Source organism: Phoenix dactylifera, chromosome 18 (genome assembly GCF_051530095.1).
Source record: "Phoenix dactylifera cultivar Ajwa chromosome 18, Ajwa_hap1_PhDact_Kaust_v1.1, whole genome shotgun sequence".
Classification (NCBI taxonomy): Eukaryota; Viridiplantae; Streptophyta; class Magnoliopsida; order Arecales; family Arecaceae; genus Phoenix; species Phoenix dactylifera.
In genome coordinates, this window is record NC_143207.1 from 15,536,223 (window position 1) to 15,553,396 (window position 17,174).

At 37.8% G+C, this 17,174-nt stretch overlaps 2 protein-coding genes and 1 non-coding gene across 5 annotated transcripts; 1 reads left to right on the forward strand and 2 right to left on the reverse strand.

Annotated features, from left to right (window-relative positions):
• Positions 1-1,804: 1,804 nt before the first annotated feature.
• Positions 1,805-10,352, reverse strand: LOC120112361 (uncharacterized). Of its 3 annotated transcripts, XR_005513861.3 has the most exons (3): positions 9,167-10,341; positions 3,217-3,296; positions 1,805-2,694 (listed from the first exon to the last, which is right to left on the reverse strand). XR_005513861.3 is itself a non-coding variant. In XM_039131481.3 (2 exons), the coding sequence occupies exon 1, from the start codon at positions 10,247-10,249 to the stop codon at positions 9,197-9,199; it is 1,053 nt and encodes a 350-aa protein (XP_038987409.3). In that variant the 5' UTR covers positions 10,250-10,341; the 3' UTR covers positions 1,805-3,296; positions 9,167-9,196. The 3 variants fall into 3 exon arrangements, 2 of the variants coding, with proteins under 2 accessions (XP_038987409.3, XP_038987408.3); XM_039131481.3 differs by having other exon boundaries at positions 1,805-3,296; XM_039131480.3 differs by lacking the exons at positions 1,805-2,694; positions 3,217-3,296 and adding an exon at positions 3,360-3,608 and having other exon boundaries at positions 9,167-10,352.
• Positions 10,353-10,468: 116 nt separating this feature from the next.
• TRNAS-GCU (transfer RNA serine (anticodon GCU)) lies at positions 10,469-10,550 on the forward strand. The gene has a single exon. It is a non-coding gene; the product is annotated as a tRNA-Ser (tRNA).
• Positions 10,551-10,662: 112 nt separating this feature from the next.
• LOC103706763 (DNA-3-methyladenine glycosylase (MAG)) lies at positions 10,663-15,592 on the reverse strand. The gene is made up of 6 exons (XM_008790974.5): positions 15,217-15,592; positions 15,023-15,094; positions 14,655-14,778; positions 12,453-12,523; positions 11,191-11,248; positions 10,663-11,100 (listed from the first exon to the last, which is right to left on the reverse strand). The coding sequence occupies exons 1-6, from the start codon at positions 15,505-15,507 to the stop codon at positions 10,937-10,939; spliced, it is 780 nt and encodes a 259-aa protein (XP_008789196.4). The 5' UTR covers positions 15,508-15,592; the 3' UTR covers positions 10,663-10,936.
• Between the last annotated feature and the right edge of the window lie 1,582 nt (positions 15,593-17,174).

Below are 17,174 nucleotides of genomic sequence, written 5' to 3' on the forward strand. Positions count from 1 at the left end.
TTTCTACACATCCATGAAGGATATTTGGTAAAACTAACTAAAATTAAAGAAGGCTCTTAACATTATTTAGGGTTCTTTTATGCTTCCTAACTCATTTCTAAACAATGAAAATAAGTAGCTGCTATTCAAAAGTTTGCCTAAAAATTGGTATAAAAATTTAAAAATACTAAAAATAGAAAAAATATATCACATGCAGATAGAAGGTGAAAGAAAAGGTTGGGGAATGGGAAACTCTTCCATCAATGAAAGGAAATAAGTCTTCTTGCATATAGGATAATCTAGTTTGGATGATGAAGGGATGTTTAGGTTGGCAAAGGAAAGGAGTAGGCATGGCCCCATATACGGTGTTGGCCGAAGGAGGAGAAAGGTGTAAGATCTCAAAATGGTGAAATTTTCCCTAGCTTAAGCAATTTCTCCTTTATTTTCAACTGGATTTTGGGGATATTTATAGTTGTGAATGAGAGGATGGATAGTTGTGATTACATATTTTGGAGGATGCCTTAAAACATGCAAATAAGATTAAAAATGTCAATATGATGGGTTGTTGTTGCTTGGCTTAGTTTGCGCGAGTGCATTTGTTGTGTTTCTTTTGTTTCAAAGGCTTGGGATTAAAGTTGGCACCTCTCTTTTATTTGGTATTTTAGATGTTGATATCTAAGTATATAAATTAAGTACAATCAAGCACTTGAATTTGAAATAAATCACTGTGCGATAGGAAAATCCAACTATGGAAACATTCAAATAAAATCCCCTCGCTAAAAGATTCCCAGCATATCCAAACACTAGATAGAAATTTCATTATTTTGAAATCTTTTTTTCTCTCTGGCTTTTTATGCCTTCCTTGCTTCATAGAGTCTATCAAGATAAACTTTCTGGCTAATAAAATTCTGGTTTTTGAGATATATGGAGTTTATCAAAAACTCCCCATATCTCACTGATGTATCACGGATCAAGATAGGGAACGACATTCACAAGTTACGCACTGATCTTAATATTTGGTGCTAAAAGAGCCTGTCCTAAAATAGTAATAATGTAAAAGAAGATACCCAATTCTTTTATGCACTAAACTAGTGATAACATGTAGAAAGCCAAAGAAATCTCGCCTAACATATTAATATTGCATTAGCTGTTGCCTCGGGACGGTAGTAACAAAAGCAATGAACTTCACAAAGAAAAGTTAATCCACTGATGCATCACACCTAGCTAACACCCTGTTTGGATTATTTGAATGGAGAGGAGGGAGAGAAAGCAAGCATTCCCTGTTGAATTGAAAGAGAAGAGAAAATAAAGCTCATTTCTCTTATTTGGTTAGAAATTTCTTCCGAGAAGAAAAGAAAAAAATTAAAATCTTTATGTTTGAATAGATAAGTGGGGAGAGTCAAAAATGGAGAGAAGTGTTTCCTATCCAGATCTCTATTTTAATCTCTTTGGAAATGGAGAGATTTGAAGAGAAGCACCTGCTTATTTTCGTTTCCCTCATGTCCATGGTTCTCTTCCCTTCTCTCCTCTCCCTCATATTTGACAGTTATCTTCTCTCACCTTCTCCGCTTTCTTCTCTCTCCTTCCCAATATATCCAAACAAAACATAGAAGTTCAGATTCTCATACTACACAGACGGGGTACGTTTTGTCCACAGAGGCAACTAGGAGCTTAAAAGCACTTGGCCATGGCTGTTACCGTCTTCCCAACAAGTGCATCACAAAATAAATCTGTAATTCATGCAGGCAAACTACTGCAAACTAACATTTCAAGTAATTTCATCCAACAAATAAAAATTTTCAACATGATCCGTATGCAACTTGCCTTGAAAAGAATGCTGTAAGTTACAATCTATTACTATCATTTGCGCAAATTTCATCAAGCAATATTCACAAATAAGCAGCTATCAGGTAAATTGGTTCAATTACAGAACATCAATCAACTAAAGGGGGAAACAAATTGTCACAGAAATACTTATTCCCTGGGAAACATATGTTTAATCAACATACAAATGGCAGTGGTATCATTATTGCAGAAAGTGCACTAAGGAAATCAGTGCATAAAATTGCAAAATTACAACATCTAGTCAGAACGTTATAGTTGCAGACTGCACTCATCCAAATATATTTAAAAGTCTTTTGAGGCTGGTGGTGGTGGCTCTCTGGTAACTGCTACTATACATGAGCGGCAAAAATGACTATTGAACCAAATTCTTAGGACCACCGATGAAAGGCTGGTAAAAGGACTAATATAAATCATCAAAATAAGAGTTGAAAAGCTGTAAAAATCCATCCAAGTGGCGGTTTCAACTTTTAATAGATCATAGCAAAACAATAATCAGTGAAGCAGTCTAAACATATGCAAACCATTGGCAGGACTAACAAATGTGTCAGAATAAAAATGCATAATCTTAAGGAGCTCCTCAAGTACAACATTATTTTTGTCTATTTTAGCAACGGTAAATTGGACACAGTGCCGGTATCATGATTTACCCAACAAAGTGATGTGTCCAAGTATCGTAATAAAAGCAGCTACTCAGATATATCAAAGTTTCTTTCGTCTATATTAGCAACAACAAAAGCTGGGCAGATAGTGCAGGTAGCATGATCTAGCAAACCATGTGATATGTAAGCATCCTAATAAAGGTATTGCGCCTCAAGTCGGTACCCCTGTTCGGTGTTATGCACATACCAAATAATAGTGGGCTTCCTGGGCCTGCAACAGAAGACTGATCATTTGTGCAAGAAAACAAGGAAGCATAAAGCTTTGGAAAAAAATAAAAAAAGAATGAACAAGTGAGAGCACAGAGAGCCAGATGACACTGATAAGTGTTAGCTGGAAAATGCAACTTTGGTTTTTTTTTTTTAAATGTTTCCAAACACTTAGATACTTGCACATTTCATAACACACCATATGACACTTGTAAATCAACAAACCATAATGTCATCACAGTTAGATATAACCTGTGGACGTCATACCTAATTCAACTATAACAAAACACTTAGTGAAGCTTCTGCAAGCTCTGTTGAATTACAAAGCAATTGGTACAAAAAAATTATTCATCATAAATACATTTGTACATATCTAAAATACATCTATTTAACATGGGCCTGTCCCTGATATCTGATTTTCTTTTTTTAAGTTTCCTGTGTCCAAATCCTATGGCACTTGGACACTTGATACCTGTGTCACGTGTTGGAGAAAAGTTGATACTGGGTCAAGCAGTCAGTACATTACCTGATTATGGTCCAGGTAATCTGAGGTTCTAAGGAGGTAATGTTACGCCCTGAATCCAGAGCGTAACAGACGCCGCATACCTGCAAGGCAAACCATACAAGCATGCAAGGCTGCTGATCAAATCATAATCATCTCCAAGCAGCAATAATAATTCTTCAATCTTCAAAAATTAATCTAATCAAGATCTAAACAAATCATTCTCATAATCAATTATCCCAAAGCAACATAAATCAAAATATTATAACTAATTATTATTATTATTCAAATCAAATAAAATATCCAAACTAAGATTAATTAATCTAAACAAAGCTGAGCTAGAAATCCATATAATCACGAATATCTCCAAAAGATCTAGCGCATTCTCCCAAGTCCCAGCAATCATGATTCAGGATCTGAAATATAGAAAAGAAAGAATAATGAGCTACACTAACAAAATAAGCAATATAACACATCAAAGTGGGATTTAAGCATACCAAACAAATAAATAATCAAATAGCTTGATGCCGACTGGAAAAAAATTAAATCTCGAATAATACATATATTTTTTAAAAAAATTATTTTTCATAAACTGATACTAGACCCAATATCAAACTATAGTAACATAACCCAGTGGCATGAGTCAGATGATAGATACAAGGTGCACAAAGTGCCAAAAAATAGTTACCATTATCCTAATCACCAATGGCTCGGTATCGAATCTAGTTTCTTAGATTACAAGTCGACAGGCCAACGTATAATCCTGATTGACATGGCCAGACCATAGCTACGCTGAGAATACACACATATAAATTACCTAGTCATATTTTCCAAAATTCACCTTACAAAAGTATTAAAATACACAACATATTTTAAAATAATTATTACCGTAATAATAACATGCTTGACCCGTTTAATCAAACATAAAATAAAAATCACAATCAAATTTAATAAACTAATTATAATTTTACCAAATGTCAGAAAATACACTTTGAATCGTTAGGTTACTTACCTTGCGAGCGAAACCAAACTACAAATCCAATTAATTTCGAAAATCCCTCTTAAAATCTAAGACTCCAATGAGCACTCAACCAAAATCTCCGATGAGCTTTGTGAGCTACGGCCATTGGACGCCAAGAGGAGAAATAGAAGGAACCAATGGTGGTCTAGTGGTGGTAATCAGCAAAACCTATCGGCGGTGAGGCAAAAAAAGGTATGGGATTTTAAATAGCCGTTGGAGGCTAGGTTTTTAAATCCCGTAGAAAATCAAGATGGAGGATGAGTCCGTCTCCTACTTCAAGTCGAACAGGTATCTTTTTTTTCCGTCTCCTACTCCAACCCATACATATAGGCCGGTCAAGTGGACTAGGCCCAGTTCCTTATTAACTGAGTTGGGTGTTATAGGCAAATTGGAGACAAATCTAACTTTTTGCATTTCTTTGCACAAAAATGCTGCCCCAGGACTCGAACTTTCGTGATTGCACTTGTCATCCCAAGACTTTTATAATTGCTGATGTATTTGATGTATTATAAAGTTAGAAGATATTATTTGTATGTGAGTATCTAACATAATCTTCATTTTTCGACTTTTGAAATGACCCAAGCCCACTGTGCACCTAACTACTAGAATCTCTAGAACAAAAAATGTAGTAGTGATTCTATCCTTGTAATAGGAGACCTTGTAGAGAACCTAAAAATGCCAAAGACAGTTGGGGTTCATCCTCAACGACTGCTGGAATCATCTCAATTGGCAGCTACTCAGGACTACATATATACTTAAATTAAAGGGATGGGCAACCGAATTAACTGTGCACATGTATCGTGGTTAATCAAACCTAGTGAGAAGTCTTAGCATCTAAAATTAAAGCAACTGATGAGTGAGAAGTTTTAGTATGCATGTTCTCTATATTGCTTGTTCGAGCCTTATATGCTGCATGAAATGAAATGCAAGAAATTAAAAAAAGAAATGATAACAAAACCTCTTTTAACAAGTGGAAACAAAATTAAAATAATCAACCATGTCATTAGAACTTCACCAGAAAAGTTGAAAGAATTTCTCTTTCTTCTTGTCCCCCTTTTGGTAAACCTTCTCTAATTCTGTTTAATATAGGTATATAATCTTCCAAGAAGACGGACTTTGGTGCAATGGTAACGTTGCACTATTATGACCTAGGTATCGTAGGTTTGAAACATTGAAATAGCCTCTTTATACGTAAGGTAAGGTTGTGTACATTTAACCCTCCTCAAACCCCGTATTAGCGAGAGCCTCATGCACTGGAATGCCCTTATAAGTATAATCTTACAAGGAACAATATTATTTGACACTAGATCTATAATGCATTATTACTCACCTTCTCTCATGAGCTTATTTTGAAGTGCTTACACCCATTTACATCTTACAACCATCCACACAAAAAGTCCAAGCGGCATCCACTTTTGTTTAAGTGCACAGATACTCGAGGAGAAATTAGATACTAGCTTTTATTTGTTTCTCTATCTACATATCATTTTCTGATTTGTTGAAGAATCCAAAGGTTGGTGGCATTGCCCTCTTTTAGTTGGCTCCATCCACCAAAGGACATTTCTCCAAGAGGAGAAATTTATTTTCTTAATGTTTCCAGGAAACTGCCTCCTAATGACAAATTCTGTATGCTATCAACTATTGCATCACCACAAAAATAAAAGTTAAAAGTTAAAAATTAAAAGTAACTCTGAACCCATCATATCAGACAATGACTCAATATGCTATTGCAAAATGAAGGGACAAAAAACTGATGACCATCCAACTATTGATATCTGTGGCTAACTAACAAAATGACTCCATATATGCCAAAACATTTAGCAAAGATCAAATGGTTATTATCCAAAAACTTCGATTATTCATCTTCTACAACATTATGTGCAATCACATGTTTAGATTGCATATTTGGAAGGCCATGAGTAGGGGCGGACCAAGATTCATCCCTTTTTTTTTCTTTTTTGTTTTTTTTGGGGGAGGGGGAGGCAATGTACTTGTTCAACTAATTTAACAGCCCTGATCTAAAACATATTGTTTTTATGTTATTATTTTTTCTCCTATAAGACATTACTTATGATGTGAATCACCATAATGTATTTCCTATACACACAAAAAATTAAGTTAGAAACTAAAAAGCAAAGAGCTATATATCGAGTACTTTTAAAACTAGAAGGCTAATCTATATTATAGACAAAAAATGAATGTTAAGGACTTGCAATATACTTGTTTTTTTATTTTTTTTAAAATGCACAAAACTTTGATCAAAAGGAACCCAAGTAATATTTGCTAAAAAAAGAAAAAGAACCCAGGTGACATATCCAATTAAATAATGTCATTAGAACTATTTTGACAAATAAGTTCATATGTGCAGGGCAAGGATCTCGTGGTCAGCTTATTGAAACATTTTCTATAAAAACTTTAATAAGTAGGAATTAGGAGGACAGGTAGAGACACATTCCTCATGGGAGGCAAGTCATAGCATAGCAGCCAACTTCAGGTCACAATAGAGAGAGAGAGAGAGAGAGAGAGAGAGATGATCCCCACAAAAGAGCAAGAAATTTGTTATGATGAGAAAGTAGGCGTCAGCGTAGGAGGGCCAACCTGGTGAACCGTCATAATAAGTAAACAAGTGTAAGCTTCGCTGCCCGACAGTATGGAGTACTGACCACACCGAGGGACAGGCCCTAAGAAGAGAAAGAGAGAGAGAAGAGAGAGAGAGAGAGGAGTTATGCTTGGTTTAGAAGGACAGCTTGGGGTCACATGAGATTTAAAAGGTAAGTGGACTGTTAACATATTTTAAAGATAATATTAGAATGATATGGAGGATACACTTAAATGATTGGAGGATACAATAAATGGTATGCAAGCAACTAAAAATAGCTACGCTACTAATAAGCAGACAGACAATATTAGCAAATGATCTGATGTAGCTATAGAAATCCAAAAGTGATTAGACAGCGGTAACTCAAATAGCACAGCCCTTTTCTTTGATTTTAAAAAATTAAGGTCCAGATTAAGCCCCATGATGCATGTGAAAAACAGTCACTAGATATGAGTAAACAATCTAATTGTGATTTCTAAATTTTGGGGCAGCAACATGCCGCCTTCTCTCCCCAAAATTAGTCACAAGATGATCACAACTTCCCAAGGTTGTCGACTCCTACAAATGGTACCTAGAAATAGTCGAGACATGTCAATGATTTACACGAGACAGCAAAATTAGAACTTTCAAAACCATGGACAGAAAAAATAGGAGATTTTAAAGGAGAGAAACAGCAAGATGAATAATATTCTAGAGTTTCAAGGCTACAAATTATGGGAGAAACATTGGTTGTCTATTATAATCAAGGCCCTAGAGTTCGCCCTATTGGTCCCTATAGGTTGTCTCAAATAACCTTGACATGCAGACAATACAACAAGGGGTATTGTCAAGGTTTTAGAGAACTATGGACGACGAATCATGAGCAGTTTTATGGGTTTTGAACTGCGAAGTTACAATATATTATTATGAACTTCGAAGCACAGAAACTACATGACAAATGGCCCCAGAAGTCCTACAAGCAAACGTGGAAACATAAAATGCCAATGTGGATAGAGATGCAAATCTTTATGAATAAGATCCACATAACCGGTACCAGAAATCTTACCAGTATATTATCGATTCGGCATCGTACAATCCTACAGCATGCACCCCCACCTGAGACAGGCTTCCGACACTTTTTCTCACCCCCAAACATGGTATTGCACAAAACTGAATGGTACAAGTTCGTACCGGGTGGAACAAGATGCTTCTGCTTAGTTTGGACCATATGGATTGGTTTGGATATACCGAATCAAATCTCAGTACTATATTGGTATCTTGCCAATACAGTATCGTATGATTAGTGCGGGACGGTAGCAAGCTTTACCTATAAAGGATAGTTCCTTTCTATGGAGTACCAATGTTCTTTATTCATCAAATTCTATTGTGTTTATCATGAAGGGAGCAATATGGATGAATACATTTGAAAATTCTACAAACTATCCTTACAAGCAAGAGTGCATGAGTTTAAGAAGATGATGATAGTGAGGTATTAGACTGGTCTTAGACTCCATAATCAAGACAACATGAAAGCTTTCAAACTTTCCACCATCAAAGAGACCTAATAGATAGCATTATGACATACTTCATAAATTTATGACACCACAAAGATGCATCTCCATGTTGTATAATTAGCTGCTACTTAGTTGAGTAGCCTTGCCAAGGTTCAACATCAAACAAATCCCCCCCCCCCCCCCCTTCAACAAAAAAAAAAGAAAAGAAAATCAATCATATTACCGAATTATCGAAGCAACAAGAAAGTTCAAGTAAAACGGAGCATAAGAACAGGGAAATAACTTGTAAGTTAAAGACCAGCACTAAGTGGATCGCATTACAGCCAACATATGCCATCCTTCTCATACCACAATTCAATAGGCCATCACCAAAAGTTTACTATCTTATTAAGGTGAACTAGATCATTGTTAAGTGAAGACCTTATAGCAATTTTAAAGACTAAGGGGCTGTTTGGGTGCAGGAATTCATGGCTTGGGCATTTTATTTCGATATGGCACATATTGAATCAATATCCCTGTAGCTCAAATGACTCAAATCTTATAGGAGCCAAAAAAGGACCTCCATGAATCTTTTTTTTTTTTCCTGCAGATCAACAGCCCCACAAACTAGGATATAGGCTAGGACTCAGGCAAGCTCTTAGAAGACTTCGGGCTAGGCAGGCCAATAGGCCCAATTCATGTAGGATATTCATGCAGGAATATCCACATAGGCTCTAAAAGGAATCAATTTTAGCCGGATCTCATTTACCCTTTCCCTCCAAATCACATTCAAAAGTTCATCACGTGACATAGAATGAACGACCGTATTGGACTATGTAAATGGAGTTAAAGTTTCAAAATAATGCATAAAGCAAATTGTACCTGGAGTTTAGCTAATGGTACCCTCGCAAGTCAATCGAACAAATCCACCCTAATATCTGACATCACAGCATCCCCCTCATCATCCACCCTTCCACCAGCCGATCCTCCTCCCCCTTCCACCGGCCATTCCGATGACACCGTCTCCCCACTGGTAGCCGGCCCAGACGACCCCGTCTCAGCCTGCGCCATCTGGGTGGGGGACGCCTCACCCACCGCGGACGCTGACGGCCGCGCTCGCAGCATCTGGCGGTGCCTCCTCCTGATGCGGTGGAGCGCGGTTCGGATGGCCAGGACTCCGCCGCCATCATCCCCATCATCATCATCATCAAAGAAGCTCCCGAACCGGACAGACATGCGGGGTCGGCGGTGGTCCGCGGCGGCGGGGGCGGCGGAGGAGTCGACGGAGGGGAGGCGGAAGCGGCAGACGGGGCAGGAGTTGTGGAGGGAGAGCCAGGGGACGATGCAGTCAGAGTGGTAGAGGTGGGAGCAGGGGAGCTGGCGGGCGTTGGAATGGAGGGGGAACTCGTCCTTGCAGACGGCGCAGAGGAGGGAGGGGTTGGAGATCTGGACGGAAGGGAGGGCGTCGATGGAGGCCTGGGGGGCCGGCGATGGGCCACGGACGGGGAGGGGGAGGGGGAGGGAGCGGCCTTCTCCGGCGGTGAGTTGGCGGATGAGGCGGCGGAGGTAGGACTGGTTTAACGCGCGCCGGCGGCGGCGTCGGTCGTCGCCGTCGGGGGAGTCGCCGATGCCGTCTACGTCGTCAGGGTCGTCGGAGTCAGAGTCGGAGTCGGAAAGGGAGAGCGTTAGGGTTAGGGTTTGGTCGTGGCGGGGAGGGGGGGAGGCGGGGAGCTCCATCTCCTCGAGGAATTCGCCGCGGCACTCGGGGCAGAGGAGAGGCGGAGGGGAGGAGGAGGATGAGGAGGAGGGAAGGAGCGTCACGCTCATGTCGCACTCGTGGCACCAGAAAGTCAGGGGTTGACGGCCCGCGGTGCTGCCGCCGGAGTTGGCGGCGTAGCCCTCTCCGCCGCTCACACCAGCGGCGTGGTTGTTTTGGTTCGGCGGAAGGGCGGCGGAGGACGCCATGTCTCTCCGCCTCTCTCTCTCTCTCTCTCTCTCTCTCTCCCTCCCCTCTTTTTTCGAGAAAAGAAATGAGGAAAAGAAAGGCTGGCTCTTTCTTGGAAAAAAAGAAATGAAAAGGAAAAGACGGGACTCCAGACCAATGGATGACTCGATGGAACGAAATCTGTGGCCGGTCTCTTTGCATGTTAACTGATTACATTAGCAGGCGCAAGAAACAGCAATGTCGCTTTGGCCGAGTGGTTAAGGCGTGTGCCTGCTAAGTACATGGGGTTTCCCCGCGAGAGTTCGAATCTCTCAGGCGACGTTTACTTTTTCTTTTTTAAATACGCTCATGCACAAAAAACTTATAGATTATGCCTCAGATAAATCTCCAATAAAACTCGCCAACTTTTAGATGCACCCTTAACAAAGTCCACTTCAACAAAGTATCGCCTTGCTATTAATTTTGAACATGATTTTTTAAAACATAAAGAAATAAGTATTTTCAGCACCAAACTCATTGCTGTCGAATAAGATCAGCTCATTTCTATCATTAGAATGCAAGTGTTTCATATTGTTCCTGAACATACTTCTAAGATACTCATGGCCTCCATACAGAATAAACAATAAGACTGCAGTGTAGGTTGTAAAAGAAGATCACAAAAAGCCGAGAAACATTCTCAAAGAAGCTTATGCTGCAGTCTCTTGCTATCATGGTGGCCTGAGAGTGTTCTTAGGGGCACTTATCCAGGGACTACCAGCAATGGCAAACCTCCATGGAGCACCGACATGCTCAGGCAATGCATACTCAATGCCAACGCGTGGACCGATCAAAATTTTCTCCGGCTCAGGTCCATCTAATACTTCCAATCCCCCTGGAAACGAAATAATGCAACAAAAGTTGAAGGAACACCGACTAATATGCATCGATAAGAGATTTATTATTGCAAACCCGCCGCTCTTACCAGGGGTGTAGAGAGGATGGCTTGACCAAGCAGTCGTAATGCCAAGTGCCTGACCAACCTAGCGATAAAAATAAACACATAACATTTAGGAAAGTCAGACCTATTGCTCTTTTAAGAACTGAGTGTGGAAAGTAACTTAAATGATGGCTCTTTTTCGACCCCATCTAATAATATTAACAACCCACGGCATGAGAAAGTGAGAGAGGGGGAGGGAGAGATTGCTTTTGAATTGTCGAAGCTGTCGGATGTTAGAAGTTTTGCAGCTAATTCACAACTACATATTTGCCACCCAACTAACCAGTTATGCAGCAAAGAGAAGGCAAATAATTCCTTATGTTCCTGATTTTCTTTTATTTCCCTCTCCTTTCTCTCTGTATTCACCCTTCTAAGAAAAATCTTACGGATGTACCAACTATAAGAAATTCCAGTCAACAACATTTGTAGTTACAACTTAGATAACCTGGAATCGGTAGTTATAGACCTCCTTGAGGTCGTGGCAATATGCTAAATGTTTCAAATATAATTTTACCTTTTTTCTCTGTGTATCTGCATTAGATGCTCAAAACGTATTTTATTTTGCATGAGAAAATACATGATAACTGCACAGGGCTTGTTACTCATGGTCTGAGAAGGTTGCATCTTAAAATAGTGCAGGCTCATGAGAATGAACAGCTCTGAGGGTAAACTTAACATCACAATTGTGTAAGGGACTAAATACTCCACAGCGCAGAGCTTGGTTGGCAGCTGCGACAGGTGAATGTGCTTGTTCAGAATTTTGATGAACATCTTAAGTCACAGGAGTTATCTCAAACAAAGAATACTGCCCTAGCACAAAACAGAATAGCAGAATAAAATTTTAGAGGATCTTCTGTTTTTAGCTAGAGCCTAAAAATGGCATTCAAATAAATTATAAAAAAAAATCTACAACTAACAAGCATACCACCAACAACTAAGATACAAATGTGAACTTATTTTAGAAAAAAAATATAAAGTTGGATTATTAATTCATTACTTTCATTCACATATGAAAGTTTATAAATCACAAATGATCCATAATCATAAAACAGGCCCCCTTTGATGACCAGCCATTACAGTCTCCAATAGGAACACTTCCAAAAGTCATAATTCCCTCAAGATTTACTAAATTTTGATCTTTGGCAAAAACAGAAAAAACAGACTTGATGGCAAAAACTAAGTTAATGACATATAGTAAAAACAGAAAAAAAAAAGATGGTAAAATATATTGAGGGTGAATTACTAACTTTTCCTGGCCCAGTCAGTAGGACAGGCTTGTCAGTCATCTGACCTCGACGTTCCTTAATGGTTTCCAAACCTGCAGTTCATGATGGTGTCAAAAGTGATCTCCCCAATTAGCAGTGAACTGCTGACTCAAACAACTGAAGGCACCATTTGAGTCATATGTGCCATATCAAACATAACGGTATTATTGATAGGGAATCTGTTGTGATAATAACTAGATGCTCAATTTTTACAAGAACCATATAACAGTGATTCAACACAGACAATCATCAAAGCTGCTCATAGAAGGGCATATAACTTAACAAGGTTAGATCTAAACAAAATTATCCTATTGTGAAGCTCACAAAATAGTCTCCAAATTATGAAAGAATTTATTAAGATATTTGTTGATAGGTGTTATGCATAATTAAGGTTTTGAGAAAAAATGGAGCTTACAGAGAGAAGAATGCATTCTGGAAAAATTTGAAATTGTTTAGCTTTTTTGAAGAAACAAAAAGCCAAGATCTTTTCAAGCTTCACCATCCTTTCTCAGGAAAACAGGAATTTTAGGTTATATTCAACTAAGGAAATAACTGAATACTTCGACAAAAGAAATGGATTCTTAGTTTCTGAATGAATGTCAATGAACGATAACTTTTACAGATGATGAAGAGGGAATACATAAAGAATTAAAAAAAGGAATTTCAAATAATAAAGATATTAGCAGAGGAATGTCACGTGATTCTCAATATATAGTAGTTCTTTATGTGTACATGAAATTTTCAATTTTACCTTTTTAATTGCACTGAGAATCTAAAACTCTAAATTAAACTGCTAGTGCTTTCCAAAAATCAAGCATGATAAAGTCAAAGGTCAAGTGGTATTAAACAACATTTATCCAAGGACTTTCTTCGAATTCAACAGCACAAGAGTGGAATGACAATTCAATTTATTCAAGTTCTTCTTTCGCAAGTGCACGCCATGTTACATAACAAGAAGAGGGATACAAGGAAGTACCTGGTAAGAAAGTGATCAACAGGTTCTGATAACCATGATGAACAAAGATCAAAATTATTTCATTGAGAGGACTGATGGTATAAACCCATGAAGTTATAGGTTACAAATGAAAATGGAAAAATGGCAATGCGACCAAGTATTTAATAAGTGATATGAGCAAGAAAGAAACATAGAAGCTCGAGCATAGACACCCACACCTACATCCACTCACGGATGCGATAAAGAGTGATGGAGAGAGGGAGGAGGACAAGGAGGAGGCAGGATAGCCAAACCAAGACGAACAGAAGAACATACTTGGGACATCAGCCAAGATCTTTGAACTCTTCCAAATTATTCCAGCCAACAGCACCAAGAGCTCACTAAAAATCTGGAGTAACATTGGAAGTTTCTATAGTCCTCCTGATTCTATTACATGTCCTATTGTTCCTTCCCAACCAAATAGAGTAAAATTTCAAAGAATTTACTTCCAAAAAAATGTTGGTTTTCCTAATATTAAGTGCTGCAGAAACTAGTTAAATCCTCCAAAGATTCTGGCTGAAGGATAGGATGATTACATGGCACAAATATCATAATTATCACACAATGTTAAAAGAAAAGAAAAACGATTCCCGAATCCACAAACTCCTCATGCTCATTATAGGAACTGGAAAGTGCATTTATCCTCCTTATCCTGAATGATGACTTCATCCAAGCACCGCACTAGTTGGCAGTTGGAGGATGAATTTATAAAGATGGGCAGTTGGAAGATGAGTTTATGAAGATGGCTATCTCTGAAGCAACAAAATCTGCCTTCAGCCAAGAAGATAGATCAAAAGTTGATATGAGATGTTCAAGGAAAAACAGCAAACATGTTTATAGAAAGTAATGAGGAGTTAAACCATCATGCAACAACGGAGGATATGATTACCATAGGAGTACAATGGTTTAAAAAGATCTGTAGAGACAAGTTCCACTAATTGGAAAGAAGCTTGTTACATATGCATACAGTTATCTTTTTTATTTAAGATTCCAAAGATTTTAATCACCATTGCATTTATAGTTCACTAGCATACAACACCACATATATTATTAACACATTGTCCACAGAACAATCATGAAGAGAAACATTTGGTGAGTGTTGCTTAAAAACCCATGAAGAATGGAATTTTGACACATTCAAGTGAATTCAGAATGTTGAAACTACTTGACACAATTACGTTTCCACGTACCACTGACAGGAGAACACGAACGAATCAAAACTGCAGCACCCACTCCTTGCTTATCCGCCACAATGTTGAGCATCACGTGGAGGCCATAGCACAGATACACATACGCATGCCCTCCCGGCCCAAACTACCCCACCAAAACACCCATCCATTCATTAAAATCTAAACATACAACTTAAACATCAAAAAAGAAGTTCTTTTGGAGAAGCATAACAGAAACTTAAGAAAAGTTTAAGAAAAGAAGGATTTTTTTTTGGAGAAAGCTGAATTAGATTATATGTTATATATTTAAATACAGTAAGAATGATCTCTAAAAAATATTATGATAATTTTACAGGTAAATAGAACATGAGGGGAAAATTAGAACTTACAACTGGTGCTGTCCGCATTGTAATGCCGAATCGACCATGGCATGCCGAATCATCCGGCCTGTAGGCCTCCACCTACAATTCAGAATTCAGAAGCATCGAAGGCCTAATCAATAGAAAAATCGAAACTTTTTCTTCCACTATTAGCTCAGAAAGCAATTAGGGTTTCGTAACAGGGGTGAACGAGAGAGATATACCTCGGTGATTTGGAGAACGACTTCGTCTCGTCGAAGGAACTTGCCGAGGAGGCGACGGGCGAGGTCGAGGGAGTCAACTAAAAAGAAATCTTGCGGCAAAATCGCCGCCGGGGCCGGGAGAGAACGAGGTCGGGTAACGAGACTCGCCCCCGGAGGCGGTGGAGCGGTGGGCGGCGCTGTGATTCCGACTCGGACGCCGGCGCCGGTGGCTCCCGCCTTGATCGCCGTGGCCTTCTTGCCGAGCTTCCTCGCCGTTCTCTTGAACCGCGGAGGATTCCTACCGGTGGTCATCCGAACCCACCGTCCACGGAGGCGGGGGCGCACTAGGCTTGGGTGCCCGTTCCCGCGTTCCCGCGAGGAAGCTTTTCTTTTGTCTTCGCCAATAGGAATAGAGGCATGGACGGCCGAGATCATCTGATCCCTCCCTTCGTTTCCAAGTAATTAAGAAGAAAAGTTGATGAAGGAGAAAGAAGAGAACTGTGTTGGTGGAGCAGGCACTAATGCATTAATGGTGACTTTAGGAAGTTGAATGTTACCTGCATCAAGAGAATAGAAAAAAATGGGAATGAAAGATTTGGAATCCGAATTACAATTTCAATTATATTGTTTGGGTGTAAAATGAAGGAATGCAAGGAAAAATTAATGACAATTTTATTGTAATATTTAATTTAACTATATACATATGTATGTGAGAATGAAATCAACTTTATATTAATATTTGAATGTTTGGTTAAGGGATAACACCAATTTTTAAAAATGATCACTATGGTTCATTTGATATAAAGAACCTGTAAGTAAGAGCTGCTACAATATTTAAATGGTCATTAAATTAGATTTTTCAAAGTTTATCCAAATTTGTCTAATTTTTATAATTGTTATATTTTATCTTTTGCTTCATATCATTATTTTATTTTTTTATTTTCTTATATATGTTTTCTTTTTTTGATTTTTATCACTTATTTAAAAATATTATTTTACTAGAAATATCAAGTAGTATATATTATAATGGATTATTGGTACTGTATATATACTAGCAAATAATGGATTAAACATTTCATATTGCTTATAATTTTGTTTTGTATTTAATGTATGCAATTGATATCTTAGTTGACCTCTTTCATGGTTATTATATTTATTTAATTTTATTTTTATGTTAATATAATTTAATGACTTATACAACTGTTCTTGTGAAGATTTTTTATTGGTGTGCATCTCATTATTTGCCAATACACATAATAGACTTTTACAGAATAATCCATTACAATATAAATTATTTATTTCCAGTAAAACAATATTTTAAATAAATATTAATTTAAATTGTTTTTATTTTATATTTTAATTGTAATTGACTTATATTAGGCTCTATTGGGTATCACCTTTTCCCCTTTTTATTTTTAAAAGCAAAAATATGAAATATGATGCAAGAGACATATTTGGTTTGCTTATTTTTATTTTTTATTTTTAAAAATAACTTTCATAATTTATGAAAATAAAGAAGTATTTATTATTATTATTATTATTTTTAAAAGTAATTTTTTTGGGCCATAAAATCAAATGGCATATCAACACTAGAGATTTATTTTTTTTCTTCGATCCTCAATGACTGCTACCTTGTTACCTCCATCCCTATTTACTATACCAAAGAAGTTCTTTTTTTTTTCCTTTTGCCCGCCTCTTCTATCTCACTGTTTTTCCAATCAAAAGTGGTCTTTTTTGTTAATAATGAAAACAATGGCTACAATATCCTTGATCAATAGATATCTACGAGATGGACGACATAAAATCGATACTGTAATTCGTGGTGTATCTCACATCATGTATCCTCCATCTAATAATCATCAGCAGCTACATGCCTAACATTTATCATTAAAAAAGTATTGTAAAACATTTTTTTATTTTGGCTTTCCAAATATGTTTTTTTTTGTTATAAAAAAATATAAAACAACAGTCAAGTAGGT